Source organism: Prunus mume, linkage group LG3, assembly GCF_029339155.1.
Source record: "Prunus mume cultivar Tortuosa linkage group LG3, ASM2933915v1, whole genome shotgun sequence".
Lineage (NCBI taxonomy): Eukaryota > Viridiplantae > Streptophyta > Magnoliopsida > Rosales > Rosaceae > Prunus > Prunus mume.
The window spans coordinates 16,734,694-16,758,671 of record NC_142700.1 but is presented as its reverse complement, the minus strand read 5'-3'; the positions used below and the strand labels follow the sequence as shown (position 1 = coordinate 16,758,671).

General features: G+C 38.0%; 2 protein-coding genes across 2 annotated transcripts; both read left to right on the top strand.

Annotated features, from left to right (window-relative positions):
• The first annotated feature begins 6,990 nt into the window (after window positions 1-6,990).
• On the top strand, window positions 6,991-12,092 carry LOC103326439 (DNA-binding bromodomain-containing protein). Its single transcript, XM_008228659.3, is given in 11 exon segments — window positions 6,991-7,563; window positions 7,985-8,030; window positions 8,139-8,217; window positions 8,310-8,355; window positions 8,465-8,563; window positions 9,534-9,602; window positions 9,678-10,011; window positions 10,285-10,353; window positions 10,356-10,429; window positions 10,519-11,632; window positions 11,635-12,092. Coding segments are annotated over 11 exon segments (2,682 nt in total). The 5' UTR covers window positions 6,991-7,122; the 3' UTR covers window positions 11,946-12,092.
• Window positions 12,093-16,195: 4,103 nt separating this feature from the next.
• Window positions 16,196-18,939, top strand: LOC103326499 (transcription factor MYB120-like). Its single transcript, XM_089047740.1, has 2 exons — window positions 16,196-17,173; window positions 17,279-18,939. Exons 1-2 carry the CDS (start codon window positions 16,817-16,819, stop codon window positions 18,551-18,553), a joined length of 1,632 nt encoding a protein of 543 aa, XP_088903866.1. The 5' UTR covers window positions 16,196-16,816; the 3' UTR covers window positions 18,554-18,939.
• The last annotated feature ends 5,039 nt before the right edge of the window (window positions 18,940-23,978 follow it).

The window sequence follows — 23,978 nt, the reverse complement described above, 5'->3', positions numbered from 1 at the left end:
GTGACGTGGAAGTAGTCGTCATGATATAGTCACCGCATTTTGGCCCATATACACAAGGACTTGGCTCCCTTCAACTTAGTTTGGAGCTCTAAAGAGGGAAATATGTCTAGTTGCGTTTGGTTTGGGTTTAGCTAGTGCGAGACTACGGGTTTAGTCTGTATGATGCTATGATTTTCTTCGGGTTACCCGAAAGATGTGGAGTGGTGGTCATGTTTCTTAGTTTTGTTTTAAACTAATAATTTTCAAAAACTTTGTAGGAGTTTGTGCAATTTATTTTTTATTTAGGATTTTTATCTATTTTTTATTTTTGGCTTTCGATACGTATTTGCCATTTCTACCATTGCGCGACATATTTGTATTGTATGTATGAATACATGTGCTTCTGGTTGCTGGATCAGGGATTTAGTGATTGTTTAGGTTGTGCGTGATTCTCTACAAATCAATTCAACATGTTGATGTATTTGGTCACTGGAGAAGATTTACCCATATTCGGCACATAGTTGTTTTGTTCATCAATAATATACTATCGCTTATTTTCAACACACACAAAAAAAAAAGATAAAAAAAAAGAGTAATATCATCCTTAAATTTAGAACTAGTCAAAATACACGCGTGACGAATTATCAAACTTTTCTTTTCTCATTTTGACTTTAATATTGGTGATTTCACCTCATTAAAGTACATCCAATTAACAAAAAGAGAATATTTTTATTGACCACCCTTAATTGACTCGGATGAAAAATATTCTTAAACAAAAATAGAAATTTATGAAGAAAAAAAAATTAACACAAAAAAGTAACACTTTTATTGTGCTTTTTATGTGGTAGAGAAGATATTTACAAAAAAAAAAAAAACACTTCGCTCCCAGTCAAAAATTGGACCAGTTGAAAATATTAAAGAACTTGAAATGCTAGGATCCTCTAAGAAAGTGTCTTGAATTATATCAAAGGCTATCAAACCACAAACTATCATTGACACAAATGATGTATGATGACCGCCTTAGAGCATGTCCACCCCAAAAGGCTAAGGCTAAGGCTAAGGCAAAGCAAGGGCTGCCACTATTCATGTGAATAGTGGCTTTGCCCTTTCTGTTCCACTCCAAAAGGCTAGGGTAAGGGCAAGAAAAAAAAAGACTATGCAACAAAATATAAACAATGTAGAAATGCAAGAAATAAAATGATTATGCAAGAAAAAATAAATATGGAAGAAAATATAAACAATTTACAAATGCAAGAAAAAAAATGATTACAATTTTCAAATATTGGAAGGAGAAGAGTTTGTATGAGGATTTGGTGTGAAAAGTAAATAAAATTGGTATGTATTTATAGGGAAAACATCCATAATTTTTGGTATTTTTTATTTAAAAATGCTCTTTTTTTGCTCACGACGTCGCTTGACGTCACCACTAACGCGGTGCTGTGCCAGCCGCAAGAACTACCTTTGGGCTTGCCGAGCTCTCTCCTTCGCTGGAGGTCCAAACCCGCTAGGGGGCCTCTTGCCCTGGCAAATTGGGCTGTGAGGTGGCCTTACATGTAAGACAATAAATTGGCCGTCATAAAAATTTACCAAAACATAGAACGTTAAAGCTAATTAAACAAAACTTGAGCATATTCATTGGGAAAGTGTTGTCCAGATATGTTATTAATTGCATCCACGATATGAAAGCATTGAAGAGTCACTTTCAACAACAATTATAATAGGACGGCTCAAGCGCTCAATCAGTAAATTAACCACTCATTTGGATCCACTCTAATATGTCATATCATGATCTAAACCGTTTATTTTTTAGGTAATCATTCAATGAACATTCGCTACCCAAAAAAAATTAGCCAAATCAAACATTGTTAGTAAATGTCTATTTATTTAATAACATTTTAGATGACCATATGTTGTCAATCTTGGATAATTTTTTGCATTTTTATCTTTGAATGAATACCTAACAAATGAATAGTTCAAATCATGAGATGACATTGTGGAATGGGTTCAAAAGAGTGGTTAGCTTAGCATAGTATAATAGTAGTTTTTTTCTTCAGAAATTCTGGGATTGCATTCATAATTCAGCAAAAAAAGCAACTAGTCACAAAGGGCCATTACAATAATAGAGCGATCAGACATCAAAATTGAGACAACATAGGGTTCATCCACTAACAATCACGTAGGATCAAAGAAACTCTGGCATAGGTATCCTAACTAAGAGTCCAGACTCATAACAACAAAAAATAGATAAAGCTTGAAAAAACCAAGCCATAATAATACAAATAAAACTCTCACAGAAGATAGGTGGAAAACTTTCACAAAGGAGAGGTGAAAACTCTCACAAAATGATAGGTGAAAACTACAAAAAACCCAAAGAGTCTCGACGACTTATTCCAAACATGAAGAAACTGCAAAAAGTATGGTGGTAGAGATCCAACACTTAAATGCAGGTGGAGATCCAATGCCGAGACACATTCGCCTATGATGAGTAAAGGAAAATCATAACAAAATGAAGACAAATAGAGGAAACCTTTTGTCTCTGAAAATTGGGGGAAGAGAGGGGAAGGGAGGAGGGGAGAAGGGAGGAAGATCAGTGGCTTTCTCTCCCCTCAAAGTAAAAATGGCTCTATAGTGTTTTTTTGGGAGAAATGGGGCTAAGATTTCTAGTGCCACTTTTTTATAAGGCTTAACTGGTGATTTGTCGCCTGAATTTGTACCTAGCTTTCTATTTACTCCCTATCCTTTTATCTATTTATTTTTAGAAAATTAAGGATATGAACATTTTTTTTTCACCAATCTAAATCCTCAACATTTCATCCAGTTTACCATTAAATATGAGGGCAAATTGGTTGTTTTCATGTTAAAATAAAATAAAATTAATTTAACATTTGAAATAATAATTAAAACAATAAAGTAATATATATATATATATGAGTAATGCTACATTTACCATATTTTTATCACACATTTCTATACCATATGATGTGGCATGACCATATTATATGCCACATCAATTAAATCAATGAAGTGTATTTTAATTAAGACAATTAGAAAAACAAATACTAGAATAAATCATAAAAAATATATATATTAAATAATTTTAATTGATGTGGCTGTCCACCTCGGCTGCCATATAAGGTATAGAAATGTGGTATACAAATGTGGTAAGAGTAGCATTATTCATATATATATATATATATATATATATCTCTCTCCAAGCTCTTCTTCCCCAAATCCCAGCCTCCCATGTCCTCTTCACAAATCACACCACCACCCATTCTCTCTCCCTTGACTTCTCTCTATGCCCTCATTGCACCCAAAGATCGAACACATCCCATACAACAACACCAAAACCACCACCACCATCTATTTGAACAAAAAAAAAACCCAGATGCACAGATTTGAACATAAAAAAACCATATCTATTTGGGCGAAAACCGCACCAAGTGCAAGCAAGTTGTGGTAAGGTGGGTAACTTTGTGGGTTGGGGCTTGAGCTGGGGTTTGGGGGAAGAGAGAGAGAGAGAGAGAGAGAGAGAGAGAGAGAGAGAAGAGAGATGGTTGTGAGGTGGTGGTTGTGGGAGGGTGGGCTGCTAAGAGGGAGGCCAATGGGTAAAGGTGGTCGTGGTCTGAGGGTGCATTGCGAAAGGGAGACAATGACGGTGGGGAGGGAGGGGGGGATGGGTTACTGAATGGTGATAGGTATTTTTTTTTTCTTTATCTCTTTTTCTTTAATTTGTTTAAAAAATAAATTTATTTTTATTGATTTAACAGAAAATTGGATGAAATGTTGATGATTTAGACGTCAATGGGGAAATTGGCAAAAAAAAGAAGTTCATATCTTTAATTTTCTGAAAAAAAAAAGAATAAAAAATTAGGTATAAATTCAAATAGCAAATCACCAATTCACCCTTTTTATAAATATATTCGTATCGTTTGGGAAAAATAAGCTAAATTACCAAGTTTGTGAACTTTCTTTAGTACTTGGGCCAAGTAAAAAACTTTCAAATTTCTCCCCTAGTTCCATTGAAAAGAATAAAATTTCTCCCCAGCTTCCCTATTGAAGTGCATGAATGATCTTCGATTTGTGGGGCCGACTTAGGAAAATTTAGCTTCATGATTTCATATTATGTGGGACCGTATTACATGTCTCCGATCATAGTGGATTTATATAATAATAATAATAACAATAATATGGATATAAAATCATCTACAACTGTTGATCAAATAAAGTGGAAAAAGTAAAAATTGAAAAAGGTAAACTGAGTGAAATGACAAACGAATCCATGAATCCATTACAAGCGGGAAAAGAAAATTTGTAGTGGCAATGCGCACTAGGTTACGGCAAATCTCTTTCAATCACAACGATGACTGAAAATTTGCTCTACTTGCTTAAAAGTGCGTGCTGCCACTCTACACACTTTGTTCAAGGTGCTTCAGATTGGTTGGAGGACTAGTTCTTGTCAAATTTTGACATTGCATTCCTTCCAATTTGAAATTGTGCCATTGCTTATAGTTTAGTAGCCTAAACCTTTCCACTAATACTAACTAAAATTTGGTATAGTAATATTTGTCTATGTTCTACTTAATTAGAGGAGTTCTCAAGTTCGGCTCACATAAATAGCTAAGATCATATATATTTGTGATGAGTCTGATACTTAATTAATGTTATGTTAATTACATTATTTTCGTGTAAAAACTTTCAATTCGATACAAGTCATCACCAATCTTTTTTGCAGCATAAGAAGATTGGGATGACATTACTCGACTTGACATAATAAAGATGAAAATGATGTGTTTGAAATAGTACAATAGTTACTTGTGGTAAAAAGTCTAGCCTTTATTGTATTGTAGAACTCACTAAAATCCTTTGCAGTTATAATGGAATCAATTTAAAAGTAGGTTGTGAATATATGAAACATTCTTAACAATATTTGAACTTTATTATCATATAATAGATTAAAGGGTACACAACATAAAAAAAAAAGTATTGGGTTGATGAGCTTGTGGATCAAGAAATCTTAAAATTTACATCTTCTATTGGAGTTACTCTAAAAGTGGGAAAAGTTTTAAAGGAAACTTGCTCGCCTGTTTCATAAATACTTTTGTAGGATTTTTTGGGAGTTTGCCTTAGGATTTGCCATCACATATACACTAAAAATTAGAAATAATGCAAAAAAAAAAATATAATATACAAGTTACTAAGGGAAACTTTAGCAAAATCCTATCATTCGGTCATGTTTCACTTTGCCTTATGAATTTTCAATTTGATTTTGAGTCCCATTAGGGTGCGAACTAATATACAATTCTGTCACAGTTATGTACCAGAGATCTTTGGTAAACTCAAAGTCACAAGGTTAGGGTGCAAACAATATAGCTATGTATCTATGAAAATGCTGACGAGGTGACCAATAAAATGCTACATTGACAAGGAAAATTAATAAAGACTTGAAATTCTTCCTTCAAAAAAAAAAAAAAAAACTTGAAATTTTGCAAAATTAAGTTATGAGAGAAAGTTAAGAGGAACTTTAAAAAAAAAAAAGAAAAAAACTTAATTAGATAAACTTATTTACTAACCCAAAAGAAAAAGACAAGGAGAAAGGAGGGGCAATGAAGCTTCTTCCTCCGCCCCCTTCTTTGGAGTTTTTCTTTGAGACTCACAAAAGGAGAGAGCGTCTAAAAATTAAGAAGAATTGAATTCAAATCTACAACAAATTCAAAGACTCTACTCCGCATAATTTGGGTAGCTTGAGCAAGGTAGCATTTTCCTTGCTTCAAAGGATGTGGAAAATTTTATTGTAGGGGACTGGGGTCAATGGTAAAAGTGTGTTAAAACAAGTCCCAACTTGAATGGACAAATTAACCCCCAAATTGATGGAATAATTGACAAACTAACGTATAATTCTGGTAACTGCTAAAATTAATTTTCCAATCGTGGAAGATTTTGGGTGCAAACTTTATTTTTATTGAAACCACATTCCACTTGTACAACCATTGTAATTATTGTCTACCACATGAAACTAGTCTCTCATTATTTAACTAGCACTTTATTACGAGGGTACCACTTTATGCAACCAAAAACGACGTGTGATGTTGTGAGAAAGCTTTTAATGGAATAAGCAATAAATGATGCTTTAAAAGTAGAATTAGGTAGTGGTATCATCATTTCATCAACTCACACTAATAAATCCAAATTTTAAGAGCACACAGTTCATTTAACAACATGTGATTATGTTTTCTAGACTTATAATATTGTTTTCATTAACTATTCATTTTTTTTGGGTAAATACTACAAGGGGTTTCCACATTAGAATGGTGGGATTAATCTATGCTCGGGATTCAGTTTGTCCCTAAACCACAAAGTACTCCCAACTGGATTCGAACCTCGTTGGAGATAGCAGTTTGTCAATCGCACTAATGTGGTTAACTATCCATTTTTTCAATCAACAAAAAAGAATATCCATTTTTTCTCATTATGATTTATTTTTTATTTGTTTATAATTATATACTAGCCCCTTGTGCCAATTGGTTTTTTTTCTTTTTATTTTATTTTTAGAATTAAGAAAAGATAATATGAGTAGCTATGTTTCATAAAGTAGGACCTATAATATGATTTTGTTTTTAATTTTAATTTTTTTAACATGAAAAAATGTGAATTTACCATACTATCTTCATTTAATTAATAATTTCAATTCAAATATTTGAATTAACAAAATGTATTTTTTAGTATTCAAATGAAGAAAATTTCGCGGAGCGTGGAAGGACGCGCCAAAGACAGTCCCTAGCCGATAAGAAATAGGCAAAGGTGGCAATTGACAAAAAGCATCGCGGGCAGCACGCAAGCCCCATCCGGGCAGCGGGCAGCACCAAACGCCGTCTTCCTCAAGCGCTGACGCCGTTTTTGGCCAAACAGAGCCAAAGTTTTTAAAAAAATCAATGATTTATTGACCTACTCGCACCCGAACAGGAGGCTCGGAGGCAGGCTCGGACCTCACAATTAGGCCCCCCTTTCGAAAAAGCCAAGCCACGGGCATCGAAAATAATGGAGCCAAACCAAAAGATAGAGAGAGAAACAGAGCGTGGTTTTAGAGAGAGAAAGTAGAGTAAGAGAGGGTGAGGGTTTTAGAGAGAGAAAAAAGCAGGGCGGATGGGTCAGATCGTGAGGAGGAAGAAGAAGGGGAGGCCATCCAAGGCAGATCTGGCTCGCCGGTCTGGCGAGTTGCCGGCGAAGTCAGTGAAGAAAGACACGGACGTGCGGAGGAGCCTCCGGCGCCGAAATGTGAAGTACAACATCGACTACGACGACTACTTGGACGAGGAATACGAGGACGAGGAGGAAGAAGAGGAGGAGAGGAGGAGAGAGAAGAAGGTGAAGCTGGTGGTCAAGCTCGACGAGGGCAGAAATGGCTCGGCGCGTGACTCCCACGCGCATGAGACTGGCGAAGAAGAGGAGGAGGAAGAAGAGGAAGAGGAGGAGGAGGATGGTGAGAGTGAGAGGAAGCCGTTGAAGAAGCGCCGGATTAACGGTGGCGATGATTCCGATAAAGATGATGATGAAAATGATGATGATGATGATGATGATTGTGAGGTATGTATGTGTAGATAGCATAACATTAATGTACGGATCTGATGCAGAAGAAGAAGTGGTTTTTTGAAGTGGGAGACAGAAGTGTAGTGAGAGTGCAGCTCAGAATAGTTTTCTCATTGGTCCAGATTTCTAAATTACTCTCTCTCTAGCTTCTCTCTCACTCCTCACACTCTCTGTTTGAGTGTTGTGATATTAACAGTTGGAGTCAACTGTCAAAAACCAACACAGGATTCTGATCACGCTCTCCCCACCTCTCTCTCTCTCTCTCTCTCTCTCTCTCTCTAGATACAATTGTCTGCTGCCTTACCTGTCTCTGTCTCTGTCTCATTAAAACGCAGTCTTTCTTGCCTTTTACATTTTATTTGCCTTGGTACTTTTTATTAGTTTTGTGGGTTTTCATGGGGCCTATGGATTTTGACAGGAACGGGGTCGAAAAGCTGACTCTAAGCGCCAAGGTCTCCTTCCAGGTTTGTTTTTGTGTGAGTTGGATATGTGGGTCTTGGTTGCTTTGTGTTGTGAACTTGAGATGTGTGAAGATGATAGGGGTTGTTGAATTTTTCTTGTCTTTGTTTCAGAAACACCGTCTGATCCTCAGCCTGGGATTCCATTGCCCGATAAGAAAACGTTGGAGTTGATCCTTGACAAGCTTCAAAAGTATGGGGTCTCATTTATTTCCCCTTTGTTTCATGTTGCTAATTTCAAAGCTAAAAGCTTCGTTTTCTGATGTTCACATCTCATTGTGGCAGGAAAGACACTTATGGCGTATATGCAGAACCAGTTGATCCTGAGGAGGTGCGTGAATTTTTCCATGGAATATGGCTTTACGTTTGTTCAAAACTCTCCATCTCTTTCTGGGGTTAAGAATTTGATTTAGAGGTTGATATGATGTTTGATATTGTAGCTTCCCGACTATCATGATGTCATCAAGCATCCCATGGACTTTGCCACGGTGAGAAAGCAGTTGGAGAATGGATCATATTCTACATTGGAACAATTTGAGGTGGGTGCTCATATGTTACCAAATACTACCCATGTACTATTACTAATATCTAGGGGGCTTAGATATGTCTTGTTGTAAAAGCACTGCAAAACTTCCCTTTGATGTTTTACAGTGTTATATGATCTTCTTATGTAATGGGTGGGGGGCTTGAGGGAGCAGACTAACTTATTCTTTGTTCTTTCTCCTTTTTTGGATTTTTGATTCTGTGAACACTTTTTTATGTTTCATCCTGTTGTTCATTAATTCGTTTGGGGAATTTTGATGCTAAGTGAAAGAGGGAAGGGGCTCTTTATGTTTTGAGTGTGATAGTCTTTGGAATTTCATTCACACTAATATTTATAATACTATGCTGCGTATGCAAGAGAATTGTCAGAGTTGGATTGTTAATTTTAAAGCTCCAAAGTTTTCAGTTCATTCAAGATTAAGTTATGATCTGTATATATGGTCAGTTACCATAGGTCTCCTAGACAAAATAAGGGTGCAGGATGTGGATTCTCTGCAAATTGTTAGTGATAAAACTTCAGAATTTACTGGGGTATGTGAGGTCAGACTAGAGTTGATTGGTAAAGAATTTGGCTATGAGTTCTCTCTCGCTCCCTGCCTGTGCCTCTCCTCCAATTTTTTTTCTTCATTTTTTTGCTAGATGATTACATTTATTATCAAAACATATTTGAAACTGAGACCTTTAATGTATATTTATGGAAAGACGTTTATCTATCATTCTAGAGTCCAAGCAGCTTGATATTCTACCAGGGGCTGAGGGAATGTATGTTAAATCTTTGAAGATATTCTGGCTATTAGCTTAATTAAAAGGGGGTGAAGGAGAGAAAAGTGCACAAGTTCATCTTCAAATTGGCTCTTCTCTCTTGTTGTTTAATAATCTTTTTATTCTAATTCCTTCCCTTGAAATTATGTTAAAAGAGGAAAGAAGTGTCTTCTTATCTTGGTAATCTGGTCCTCTTGGTTGCAGGGTGATGTCTTTTTAATATGTTCAAACGCAATGCAATACAATTCATCCGATACAATATACTATAAACAGGTAATTAGCTTTTACCATCTTATTCTTTATCCATCTTGTTTGTTTCTTACCATTGTGTTTTGATATTTGTGAAAGGCATGTTCTATACAAGAGCTGGCGAGGAAAAAATTTGAGAGGTTAAGGATTGACTATGAACGCTCAGAAAAGGAGCTCAAATTAGTTCAGAAAACAAATTCCAATTCCTTGGTCAAGAAACAGACAAAGAAGCCTCTGTGCCGAACACTACAGGAACCTATTGGCTCTGATTTCTCCTCAGGTGCAACACTTGCGACTGCTGGAGATGTCCAGAACAGTTCCCGTCCAACACAAGGCAGTGGTTGTGAGAGACCTAGCAACATTGATGGACCAGTAGACGGTAATTCCTCCTTGAATGAAGCTAATATGGAGAAGGCAGAAGATATGTCATCAGGTGCACTGAAGTGTTTGTTTTCCTTTTTCATCATGTAGATCTACAATGATAGATGAAAAAAAGAAAATGTGGATCTCAATATTCTTGTTACTGTAGTGGATTACATTAGCAGAGTTGGTTTCTTTTTCCTCTCCTAATATTTTTCTTTTGGAGGTAATAGTTGATAAACACGCATTAGTTAGCTCATAAAGATCTTAAGTAGCTTGTTCGTCATAATGTCGTCTCATAGGAGAGGATTCTCCTCTAATTTCTTGTTTGTTGCACTTTTTCTAGGGAAGGGTCACCTATCTAAAGTTGGGAGGAAGCCATCTGTGGTTGATGAGAACCGTCGTGCAACCTATAACGATCTACTCAGCCAGTGATCAGATCAGAATCAATATTTACTACTTTTGACGGTGAAATCAAGCAGTTTGTTGCAGTATGTAACAAAGAATCTGTTTTTCTTTTCCCCCAGTAGTTGGCTTTTGTATTACTAGTTTTTGAATGATATTATCAATTTCGAATCAGGTTGGGCTTCATGCAGAATATTCATATGCTAGGAGCCTTGCTCGTTTTTCTGGAAGTCTTGGACCTGTTGCTTGGAAAGTTGCGTCAAAGAGGATTGAACAGGCACTACCTGATGGGTGTAAATTTGGCCGTGGTTGGGTTGGAGAATATGAGCCGCTTCCAACCCCAGTACTTATGATCGAAAATTGTACCCAAAATCAATCTGTTTTGGCTTCAAAGTTCAATTCACACCCGAACTTGAGAAAGGATGACAGAACTCTTAGGACTTCAGTTTCTGCTAAGGTGCACCCTGTTACTGGGCCTGTTACAGAAGAGAGACAGCACTCTGTTAGTGTGCCTACTTCAGGAGGGAGACCATCTTTTTTCGGTTCTGCTAAGGGGCATTACACAGAAGGGAAACCATCTGTGATTGGTCCTGTTGGAGCAAAACCTGGCACTGCAGTTAATGCTGTTCATCCACAGAAGAATCCGCAATCCCGGTTTATAGAGCCTGAGAACAAGGTTCAAAGGGAAGTCGAGTTGAACTCTGTACCCTCGGTCAACCAAAATAATGCCAATCTTGTTGCAGAAAAGCAATTATCAAGAAATTTGGAGACATCTTCCAGGTCCAGAGATACTGTATCAAGGAACATGAATCTTCCACAACCTGTACCTTTTAAGATGCCGGATTCTAATGGTATTGTTACCCGAGGGTTGCCTAATGGGAAAGCTGCGAGTGCTTCTCTGGACAATAGGATGATTAGTCCATCTGATAGTGCTCCTAGTCAAAGTGAAAGAACATCGGCTTTCTTTCCTCATGGACAGGAGCAGGGTCTTAGTGACCCAGTGCAGTTGATGAAAAAATTGGCCGAAAAGACTCACAAACAACAGAAATCATCAAATCAATCGTCAGTTGATACTCAACCCGTTGTACCATCAGTTCCATCAGTAAGAAGAGATGATTCAAACAATGCTGCAGCAGCTGCTGCCCGGGCTTGGATGTCTATAGGGGCTGGAGCATTTAAACAACCAACCGAGAATCTCACTAAAACCAAAAGTCAGATATCTGCAGATTCCTTATACAACCCAGCCCGGGAGTTTCAATCACAACTTTCGCGAGTCGGGGGGAGTTTCCCTTGCAATTTCAGACTCAGAACAATTTTTCATTTCCAACTTTTTTACCACAACCTGTCCGTATCGGGAATGAGCCACAGTTCCAAAGCAGACCTACAGTTTTTCCTCAGTTGGCAGCAGCTGACTTGTCTAGATTTCAGGTGCAGTCACCTTGTCGGGGTCTCAGTTCGCATGCCCAGCCAAGACCAAGACAGAAACAGGAAAGTCTTCCTCCAGACTTGAATATTGGTTTTCAGTCCCCAGGGTCTCCTGTGAAACAGTCCTCTGGTCTTCTGGTTGACTCTCAGCAGCCAGACCTGGCTTTGCAACTCTGAGTTTGGATGGGGTATTCAGCGGAATTAAACAAAGTGTACAGAGCTGAGATGCTGCTGGCTCCTGTCTCCGGAATTCACCTTTATCTCCTGTGCCATAGTTGCATCAAGTGTGAGAATGTCTTCGATCTTGTTATGACAGAATGATTTTGGTGGCGGTAGTTATCCATTTTTGACTTGGACTGGGAATTGCCCAAATGAAAATGAAGGATTATCTTTGGTCAGATCAGCTTGCTCGACTAGATATGATCCGTTCAGAGCTTAAGATACGATCACTTTAACAGAACTCCAAGTTCTGGATGTCCCAGATAAGTATTAGTGACTTGCAGTAGCACTTTTTGTGTCATATTGTCAAGCTAAATCCGGCAGAAGGATGATTCATTTGATGATTACATCAAATTGCTTGGGAGTTCTTAAAACGATATAAATGCATCACTCTAGTTGAGGCCTTGTACATTGTTACAGGTTGATGAGAATTAGTTGTCTAGATTTTACTCATGTTTTATGTAATTGCCCTGAAAATTCCACTTTATACTGCTCTACTGTTATAATGTACATGTGGACTATTGTCTCTCAAATTGAATGTTCCTACCATTTGCCTTTCCTCTATCTTAGAATTCTCTTAATTTTTTCACTGTTTTATCTGCTGTTGAGTTTCTCTAACCTGGATAAAAGTGTGGCTTTGGATTAAGCTGGGCTTAACCTGTTATGAACGTTGTTTCTCAAAAAGAAGAAGTTTACTTTTACTGTTAGTAATAGAAGTCTTTTGAACCTTTTGAACGACAATGCAAAATGTAGGACAGTGTGACTACGCAAATGTAGACGCAGCTTGATCCCCAGCGAGGGATTCGTGTGGCAATGGCAGCTGTTTCTGAATTTGAGTGTTCAGAGATTGATGGTTACCCCTACATTGGAGCCATTGAGTAGCTTAAATGTGTCGGAGGTTTGGTGCCCCCCTAGGATTGGGTTTGAGAAGATCAACACTGATGCTGCTTGGAAAAAAGAAAGTAGCATGGCTGGTATTGGTGTCGTAATCCGTAACCTGGAAGGGATTTTTTGAATGTGCTGTGCTGACCGAGTTACTTGGTAGTTCTGCTTTGATAGCTGAAGGTAGGGCCGCCTTGAGAGGCTTAAAGAAGGCGATGCAAAATGATTTTAAGGTGGTTGTAATGGAATCTGATTCTAAAGGCTTGGTAGATGGAGTTGGAGGTAAACAGGGGAATAAGGTGTGGACGATTTTTACTCTGTTGATGGAGATCAGAAAGCTCTCGTCGAGGTTTGAGTCTCTTGAATGGAGATGGGTCCCTCGTTCGTGTAATGGAGCTGCCCACTGTGGCTGGGCTGGGTAGTAGAGCTGTGGCGCTGGAAAGCTGGGTCAATCGACCACCAGTCTCTTGTTCATGTTTTGGTCGCGGATGGAATGTCTTGCCTACCCTCGATATAGGTTCTTTGGTGTTGGGTGTTTCGCTTGTTTCCACCGACTGTAGTCTAGTCTGTGATAGGAACCCCAACTTTGCTTGTAATCTGTTTTCTTTGAGTCCTTTTTGGGACTTGCTCTGTACGTACTTTTTCACTCTTTATGGGGCTTTAATGAAGCATCAATTTCGACCCAAAAAAATTAAAAACATGCAAACATTTTAGTCCATGTGTTCATTGGTTCTTTATAATTTAGGGTAACTTCAATTTACTATGCGATGGTTTACCGAATTTCAGAATTTATTATATGAAGTTCATTTTTTGACATTATCATACACAAACTTTCGTTTCGGTATCATTTTCATACCTCCGGTAGTCTATTGGTTAAGAAATTCGTAAACTTATGACATGGCATAAATGGGACAGCCATTTTTGCATGACTTGCTGAGAGCTTGCTACATGGCCTGACAAATTGTTCAATTCTATAACAAGCAAATTCATAGCTGGCCTTTGATTATCCAGCCCTTTCGGCAAAGCGAGTTTCTATTAAGAAACAAATGACATGAACTTTTTTGGTTACAACTTTGGACACCTCTATATGAATGAAAGTGAGTTTTTATCACAATCCCTTTTTCCATTAAAGGCTCTGCAATACAATTCAATGTTTACATAACTTCATATGAATCTAGTGGCTTGCATAACTTCATATCAACTGAACTGAGGCCATTATCTATCACTGAAAGATAGGCTTCATGAGAGCTCATAGCTTGTGTTGTTGTGCCTAAAAACTCTGAGACCTTTTCATCGAAAGACGGGCGAAGGAAATCCTCATGAGGCTGTGCCTGCGCTTGTTCTTCGTTGATTTTGTCCCACGCAACTGCTTCTGATTTCTGAGAACACAAACATCACCATCGCATATGTAACGTTTGCTTTGCGTTTGAGGGGCTTCTGAAAAGCAGCTCAAGATGTTTGAGAGCAAATGCAAAGCCATTGATAGAGATGATTCAAAGCGTTTACTAAGATTTTTCTCTCTCTATTTGCCAAATCCAATAGACTATATACACAGAGGACAGAACACAGATAGATTAGCTCTTGGTTGGTCCCTTTATGCAGATATAATATGCCGACTTGCATGTGCTAATATAAATTAAGGTCAATGTTGGGTGGCTCCTTTTAAAATTTTGACTGACTGGGTTTATTTCCATCCTCTCAAATCCAAACCAATGTGTTGCAGCAAACGTGTTGCTCTCAACTCTCAGGTATGTGGTCTATGAGTTGACTGCGGCACAAGAAATGCCGTGTTGGCTGGCTGCCTCTTACTTAATCCAACCTGTTACGTATGTTTATCATCATGCTGCCATCACTTTTGGATCATCAATTAAATTTTGAATTATTATTAGTTCCTTTAATCACTTAAGACATTTGTTAATGAGTTTAATTATTGTCATTAATGAGTTTCTTAATTCTCTTTAAGTTGAAAGTGTTAATTGCTTAATCACAGTGCTCTCTCTTTGACTTCCAAGTTTTATATGTCAACAGACCCTTTCAGAATAGGCAACTAATTATGAGCCTTGTCATCAAATTATGGTCAAATTAGAGTATCATTGTGTTCAGATCCAAAAAAAGCGCTTCACACTTTCTCATTCTAGTAACATTATTTCAAACTTACGATTTATCACTAATATATATTTATGATGAGTTCGATATATCTAATTGTAGTATCGTTTAAATATTCTATCTTTTCTCAAAAGGGAAAAAAAACTTACAACTTATCACTTTCTCGATAAACTATATTCTAATATTTAAGAGAAGGCTCAATGCCAACTATTTCTGCAAAGCTATAATTATGTTCCTATTCAAACTTACATTAAACGAAAAAATCTTAATACGTTACAATAAAAATAACAATTAATTTGAACAAACAAAAAAATAAAATAAAAAAGTACCCTTTTTCTTTTTCTCTTATTTCTTGGGCAATAAACGGCTCATCATGCATAGCATAGCATGTGTAGGAAGTGGTGGAGCTAGTAACTTTTTTTTGGGGGGTACGGGGGAGAGTACTGTAATTTCAATGTTTTATAGCCTTATATTTCAACTGATATTGTAACAGGTGTTTAAGAGTTATTGACTTTTTTATAGAACTTGGAGGGCCACGGGCACTAGAGGCCTGTATGCGGCTCCGCTGGCAACAATGATGTGCGAGTCTTGAAAAGCCCCCTTATTTCCTACTTATAGTGACATACATCAAATTGAGAAAAAGTACCTATTAATGAAGAAAAAAAAAGCGCATATATACCAAAAAAAACATCCATGTATACAAATAAGAAAAAGTACATCATTCTCTATAATGAAATTTTTAATTTTTTATTTATCACTATAATGAAAATTTATTGGGTGTATTTGGTACATCATGTGGACTAGATCTTGGAATTACTTATTAGAGTTATATATATATATATATATAATTTTTTTTTTTTTTTTCTGTTTGTGTTCTCGTGAAGTTCATAATTTGATGGTCCGCACTTAATCAATTATGTACGATTTTTGAAATTTTTTTTGTCGAAGAGTGACAAATAATTAACGAAGGTTAAAATAATGAAGAAACTAGTTCTATTTTTCCCAATATTTTGAGTAGCGTGTGTTTTTTTTAACAGCGGCGCTGAGGCAGACAGATGGTAACTTTCACTCGCGTGCTGTCTATGCGCACACACCAGCCGCTCCGTGTATAAACCGTGGGACGCATTAAGCGTCAGACCCAAGACACCGAGAAGCGTTGTTGAAAGTCTGGCACAGGTGTCGTCTTAGTTAACTATACAATCTGAACGGCATGTCAATCTTCAACTTCCACTTCATCCACTCCCCAAATTAACCCAAACCCATCTGTTTTTACTCTTTTTACCAGCTCAGATTGGTGCCATGTAATAAAAAAAGTTTCCAAAAAAAAAAAAAAACTTGTGAAAACCAAATTTGCCAAAAAAGAGGAGCCTAAGAATTTGGTACAGATTGGAGTCTTACAAGTTACATGTAGCACAACACCTCACCACCTTTCCCAGTTTATACATATGTCTTCAGGTTTGCCACTGCCCCTCATCAACCACAACACCCAACAACAACAATTTTTTTTTTCTTTCTGATTTATAATTTCTGTTATTGTTTGTAGATCCTGAGAGGGCTTAGCTCCCTCCCCACCAACACCACCACCCACCTCCTCCCTTGCCCCTCTCTTTTCTCCTCCTACTCCAAACCCACAAAAAGAGGTTTCCAGTAGTACAAAAACAGAGTTTTTATTCAAAAGGAGGAGAGAGGGGTCCTTTTTCCCAACCCCCATACCACTATCCAACCCAATACCCAGGAAAAAAAAAAAGGGTAAAATTTACTTATTGTAAATTTAAAATAAAAAAAAAGAATTCAACAAGGATAGAGGCAGAGGGGTAGCCACCAAAAACTGCATTGTGACAATGACAACCAACAACGGCAGCATTTGGGAGCTACACAGAGAGGGAATGTTGCCGCTCGATTCGGGCGGGGGAGGAGGTGGGCACGTGGTGGAGGGTAGCGACGGTCTGAAGAAGGGTCCGTGGACGGCGGCTGAGGACCAGACTTTAATGGAGTATGTGAGGAAACACGGCGAGGGCAATTGGAACGCGGTGCAGAGGAACTCTGGCCTCAACCGGTGCGGCAAGAGCTGTAGGCTCCGTTGGGCCAATCATCTCCGTCCCAACTTGAAGAAAGGTGTCTTCTCTCCTGAGGAAGAGAGGCGCATTCTTGAGCTGCACGCAAAGTACGGAAACAAATGGGCTCGCATGGCTTCTCAGGTAACTATAATCTTTCTTTTTTTTCTTCATTATAATAATTTCCTCATTCATTTCTGGGTTTTGGATTTTTTCTGCTGCCCATGTTTTAGTTTTCTTTTTTGTTAGTTACCTGGGCGAACAGACAACGAAATAAAGAATTACTGGAACACAAGGGTCAAGAGGAGGCAACGCCAATGCCTACCGCTATATCCCCATGACATTAAACAATCCCATTCCCAAGCCACCTCGCTAACAATCCCTGGTCTCACCCCACTCACAACCACAATCCAAAACCCTTTCCAACCCATCACCAATGGCTCAACCCCAACTTTTTCTTTCCAAACCCAAACCCAAAGCCCAACCCAATCCCATCATCTGCCCCCACTCTCCCCTCCACCATCTCTCTCTCCTCTCTCCTCCCCACACGAGACCAAGCCCACTACTCTCACTTCCTTCCCTCCTTTTGATCCCATCAACATCATCACCTCTTCCTTCTCGCCATCCTCCACACCCTCCTTCACCTTCCACCGCCCGGCCCCCATCCTTGGAGCCCCGTTGTGCCACAAAAGGTATCGAGACTCCATAGTATTCTCCCCACCACGCTTCCCAAACCTGAAAAGAAATACTTCCATGTTCCGTACCAGGTCAATGCCTGACATTGCCTCTTTTCAGTTGACAGGCTCCAACACAATGCCTGCCATTGCATCCTTGACCCGCACCTACTCGATGTCTGACAACCCCTCCTTTGACTTCCCCATGACTTTCGACCATTCTTTCCCGCCACTGCCTCGTTCTCAGTTCGATTTCTCCGACAATTTTCTGTCACCTGCCGGCTCAGTTTATTCAGTCCAGTCGGAGCTCCCTTCAAACCAAGTATCCCAAACACAGCTTCAGATTTCCATTGATAACAATCTAAGCTCGGTGGCTGGGGCAACACTAGCAGCCGCCGCCGAAGAGACTCATAGCAGGAGTGGTTTGTTGGACGACTTACTACGAGAAGCTGATGCATTAGAAGCTTATGGTGGTGGAAATAATTCAAGGACAACAAATGGGATATTAGGTTCATCTGAAGAGAAGCATGTGTTGGATGGTTATGACCAATGGCTGCAGTCTACAAGCTCCGTTGATGGTCACCTTAATTCCATGCATAAGGATTTCTCAAAGCTGTTCGGTTCCATCCCTTCATCGGAGTCGGTCTCAGATTGGTATAGTGACAGTGGAGAAGTCTCCAATGCTCACTCTTCTGGCATAACAGATGTTAGTTTGGATATGCAGCAAATGGCTTCGATGTTCCCTACTGATGCCACAGCAGAGCATGGTAGGGCCTCTAGCTTTCGGGAAGAAGAGCAACTTTCCTACCACATGGACATGAACAAGGTCTTAATGACCCAGTACAGTTAAAAATTATATAAATTTATAAATAAACTCAATCCTAAACATGTATTTATAAAAAATTCAAACACTAGTTAAACATAGAAACACACCCAAAATCAAAAATTGTATATTTTTTGGGTGTGTTTATAAATGGGTTTTGAGTGTGTGTAATGATGGGTTTTGGGTGTGTTTATAAAGTGTTTTGGGTTTTGGGTTTTTTTATAATTTCAGCTCCCATTTTAGGTGTATTAGTGAAACTCCCTTAAAAATTAATCATCAAATCAATCCGCAATGGATTTTAAGAAAAGGTGATTCACACAATGCTATGGCAGCTGCTGCCCAAAAACTAACTAAACCTTTCTGCAGATTCGTACTCCCAACATCATTATTGTTCCTTTGGCCAAAATAATATGTTGAAGTGCATGTACCAGCAATAAGAGAAATCTGCGTCTTTTGAACATTTATTCTTCTATTCTACAATAAACTTATTTGAGCGATCTTTCAACTGAAGCTCTTTATATAATTTCAATTGCTAGATAAATATTTTGTAGAGTAATCCGCCAAAATTCCCCTCTACTTATACTGTACTTCCAATTTGTCCCTCGATTTGTTTTTGTAAATATTTGACCGTTAATGTCCTTGCACATTCCACTCAATTTGTTGTCTTAACCTATAATAAAGAAATAAACATCACTAACAAAGAATACCTAGCTAAACGTGTGCCATGCCATTTGCCTCTCGACGAACATGCCTACATTGGCTCCCTGGATACCTAGCCAAACGACGACATAACTGCTCTTGATACTGATTAATGGCCTGAACCTGAAGCACACCCCACGAATCCCCCCCTCACATATCAACTTGCTGTATTTCTATTTCTAGTAAGTAGAAGAGGAACTTTTTTCCCATAATCTCTCTTGATTTGGTAATAAATATTCATTCATTTAGGTTGAAATTACTCCAGCTTTGTCCTGCTTTTGTTATTGAGCACAAGCGGAATCGTGAGGGGCCTAGCAAATAACCCATTTTCAATTTCTATGATCATTAAACAAATTAACCACTAAAGTCTAAACTGAGCATGCAATTCTCTACCACAAATAACGTGTGCAAGAACAGAATTTAATAGCACTCGAGAGAATGAGGTAGACCAAAGACAAACATTCCCACACACACACCAAAAAAAAAAAAAAAAGCTCTCAAATTGAGTTACTGTGAAAATTCTCTCTTCAATATCTGCTTTGGAGATGTCGAAACAAGCAAATTAATATCTATAAAGTATAAACTAATGCAATTAATTTTTTTTTAATAAATAGTAGAGACGTGCGGCTATATTCCTTTTAAATATAATATACTTAGAGTGCTGCTAAACGAACCCTAGAATTAACTGAGTACACTCTACTATAAAAGTATTACAAATTTATAAATAAACCCAATCCTAGACATGTATTTATAAAAAAACTCAAACACTATTTAAACATAGAAACACACCCAAAATCAACAATTGTATATTTTTTGGGTGTGTTTATAAATGGGTTTTGAGTGTGTGTAATAATGGGTTTTGGGTGTGTTTATAAAGTGTTGAATTTTTTTATAATTTCAGTCCCCATTTTGGGTGTTTTAGTGAAACTCCCTAAAAGTATATATTGAATTACTGATTTACCCTAATATAAAATGACCAAAAAGGATATATGGAATTGTAAAACAAATATAATTTTAATAAGTACACCCTACTAACTATATTCAACCATAATCAAGAGATTGCTTGTCCTATTGTGTTTTTAACGAAAAATGTGGTGATTGCAAGAACTTGGAATTGCAAAAAAAGTGTCAATAGTTTTAGTACAAGCATAAATCCATATGAAAAGTCAAAGATTTATAAACATTATTTAAAAAATCAAGCTGAAAATCAACTATAAAATAATGCTACAAGTATTAGGGTGTACTAGGGGTATTTTTGGTAGTTCAATAGGATATACTTAGTTAATTTTACATTTTAATTAAAATATTAGGGTGTACTTAGATCATAGGGTGTACTCAGTTAATTTTAGGATTCGTTACTAAGGTTTTTATTATGAACAAATAGTATAGCCGAACGGCTATACTTTGTTTGACACATTTTTCGCTAGGCGGAAGCTAGTCGGGACCTCTCTTTAGTATAGCCGCACGGCTATACTTGGGATTTTTTATTATATAAAAAGGTTTAATTGCTACATTGCACCTTGAAACATTGGTTAATTCTCACTTTAACCCCTTAATGTTAAAGTGACCCACTTTGCCCCCTTGACCAGGTTTTGATGTTCTATGCCACTATCACAATTTCATCCAAAAGTCCGTTAAGTTTGATGACGTGGCAGGGGTATTTTAGTAATTTTTGCACCTAGACTTTTTATTCACAAATTTGAGTGGAGCTCACCTCCAACATGGATAAAAAATTAATAACTTTTGAAAAATTAAAATACAAACATAAAATTAAAATTGAATTATCTCTCTCTCTCTCTCTCTCTCTCTCTCTCTAGGAGACTTTTTATTCACAAATTTGAGTGGAGCCCACCTCCAGCATGGATAAAAAATTAATTACTTTTGAAAAATTAAAATACAAACATAAAATTAAAACTTAAAAAAATTGAATTATCTCTCTCTCTCTCTCTCTCTCTCTCTCTCTCTAAAATCTGCAAGTTGCGATAGGGAAAATGAGCTAGAGAGGCACGGGTCAGGTAGAAGGGAATGGGTATGGGGTTGGGGTAGGAAGGGCGATGGGTCTCGATGGGGAAATGAGGGAGCTAAGAAGAAATCGGGAGGTGTAAGAAATTAGGGGGGAGGGGTTGGGTTTTGGGTTTTGCCCAAGAAGAGTGGGTTCTTGGAGGAGGGGCGATGAGTTTTGGGTTCTGCGTAAGGAGGGATGGGTTGCGTGTGGAGTGGGGGAGAAGTCTCAAATTCGGATTGGGTTTTTGGAAGTTATGAAAGAAATGAACGGAAGATGCTTGAATTTGTTAATTCTTTCCTATATTGTTGTTTACATTCTTATATTTCAAGTTGAGGTGATATGGACTTATTTTGATCTTTATTTTTCTAGGGAAATTGTTCTTTTAGGGAATTTTACAGCTTGTCGTGTTCCTGCAATTATAGTTTTGGGATGCTTCATCATCTCTCTTCACCTTCTTTAAAGCAATACAATTTAGTTGTAGCAAAGGCAATGGCTTTCTAGGTTCTGCACAAGGAGATGAATGGGTGGTGGGTTGCGCCCAGGGGGGGTGGTGGTGGTTGGGAAGAGGACAGATAAGGAAGGGTGGATTTGGTGCTATTGGGGGAGAAGGGATGGAGGGTTTTTTTCCTAAAATCTATTTTTTTTTTCAATTTTTTTTGTATTTTAACTTTGTCAAGTAATTAAAAAACCTAGGTGCACAAAATTACTAAAACACTTGCCACGTCATCAAATTTAATGGACTTTTGGATTGAGTTAACAATATGGGTATTGTGGAACATCAAACTTTGGTCAATGGGGCCAAGTGAGTCACTTTTAACTTTAATGGGATAAAGTGAGAATTGACCAATGTTTCAGGGTGCACTGTAGCAATTAAGCCTTTTTTTATATTATTGTACTTTATTTTTGGTTTAAGATTCTTTAAATGATTTAAAAGTAAATATTTAAGTATGGTTATAGTAATGGACACATGTCAAGTTTTGATAATGTCTTTGAAAGTCATTTTACAAATTTGTAAATTTGTCTTTAAAATTTTGAAAATAAAGTAGGTGAGAAAATAAGGCAGTGGTGGAGGTGTAAAATAGCAACACTCTAAATAAAATAATTTTAAGGCTTATTTACTTGTAGTGCCTTGAAACTTTGGTCAAATCTTACTTTGCCCCCTCAAAGTTAACATGACCCACTTTGCATCATTTGGTGTCCCACGTTGCCCCCTGCCGTCAACTCCATCCAAAAGTCCATTAAGTTTGATGACGTGGCAAGGGTATATTTGTAATTTTTTCACACATGGATTATTTACACACCAATTTAAGTGGGTGACTTGACAAAGTGGAAGCCACCTCACATAAACCAAAAACATGATAGGATTTTCTTAGTATATTTTAATTCTTAATTTCTAAAAATAATTAAAATATAATCTTGCACCAACCCACCATCCCATATGATCTGGGCCAGATCTCCTCCTAGAACTAAAAATAAGGATTAACTATACTTTAGTCCCTAGAGGTTTAGTGTCAGTATCGAAATGGGCCTCAAGGTTTCAATTAAATCAATTTCATATCCGACATTTCAAAGTATTACCAATTTACATCCGCTGTTACATTGACCGTCAAAGTCGACGTTAAATGCTGGTGGCAATCGTGAGACCCACTTCATAACCAAACAGCATTTAAAAAGAGACCAATATAGGACCCACCCACTAACTAATTCAAAAAATTAATTTTATATAAAATAATAAAATAAACTTTAAAAAAAACCTAAGATTGCACCACCCTTCTTCTTCAATCTCAACTTCGTTGGCTTCCATCCTCTCCATCTCCAACACTCTTTTCAGAATAATTTCATCCCGACCCCGTTTATTTTCCTATTTAATTTAATTAAGGGAAAATATTTAATTATTCCTGGGTTAAGGGTGATTTTGGTCACTTTCTTATCCGGGAAGATTTTGGGACCGTGAGTGGTGTGGTTGCGTAGGTGGTACTGAGACGAAACCGTGACAGCGGTAGGCTGAATCGGAGATTTAACGAAGCTTTGGCGATCAAAACTTGTTCGGTGCAGGTAACTGTAATTATTTCAAGTAAGTTAGGAGTAAAATCAGATTTTCACATTTACCTCACTTCTCTCCCCTCCCGCAGTACACTCTCTCTCTCCTCCCGTTTCTCTCCCGACTCTCTCTTTCTCTCTCTTCGATTCTCTCACCCAGAAGGACAGGTTCCCTGTTCGACTCCCTCGACGCCACGATCACAACCCACCACTTATCCCGACCGAAAACGCGAAATCCGGCCAGTGTTATCGATCGTTCAAGTCGGAATTTTCACGGCGTCGTGCCGTCGTCTCCAGTCCAATTCCGTGAACCGTGAGGTTTCTTCTCCTTTTACGTATTCTAGCCGATCGTTGTTTAGGTTTGGATCGATTTTGAGTTTTGGAACCGAATTGGAAATCTAGGTTTTGGCCGGATTTCAATTTGAAATTCGGCCACTTGCCGTCCGAATTGGATGTTGCCGTAGTTGGAAAAAGTTGCTCCATTCTTCGAGTAGTATCTAGGATTGGAAGGGTGAGCGTTGGTTTGGAGATTTTCCGTCGCCGAAATCTCTACACACTCGCGACCGCCGCGCGTGTGGCGCGCGCGTGGGCAAGGTGGGTGAAGTTGTTTTTCGTCCTGTTGAGATCCTTAGGCTGTCACGAGTGCGTAGGATTTCAGCGGATCTCAATTTGATATCGCTTGACTATCGAACGGATTTCGCATATTGT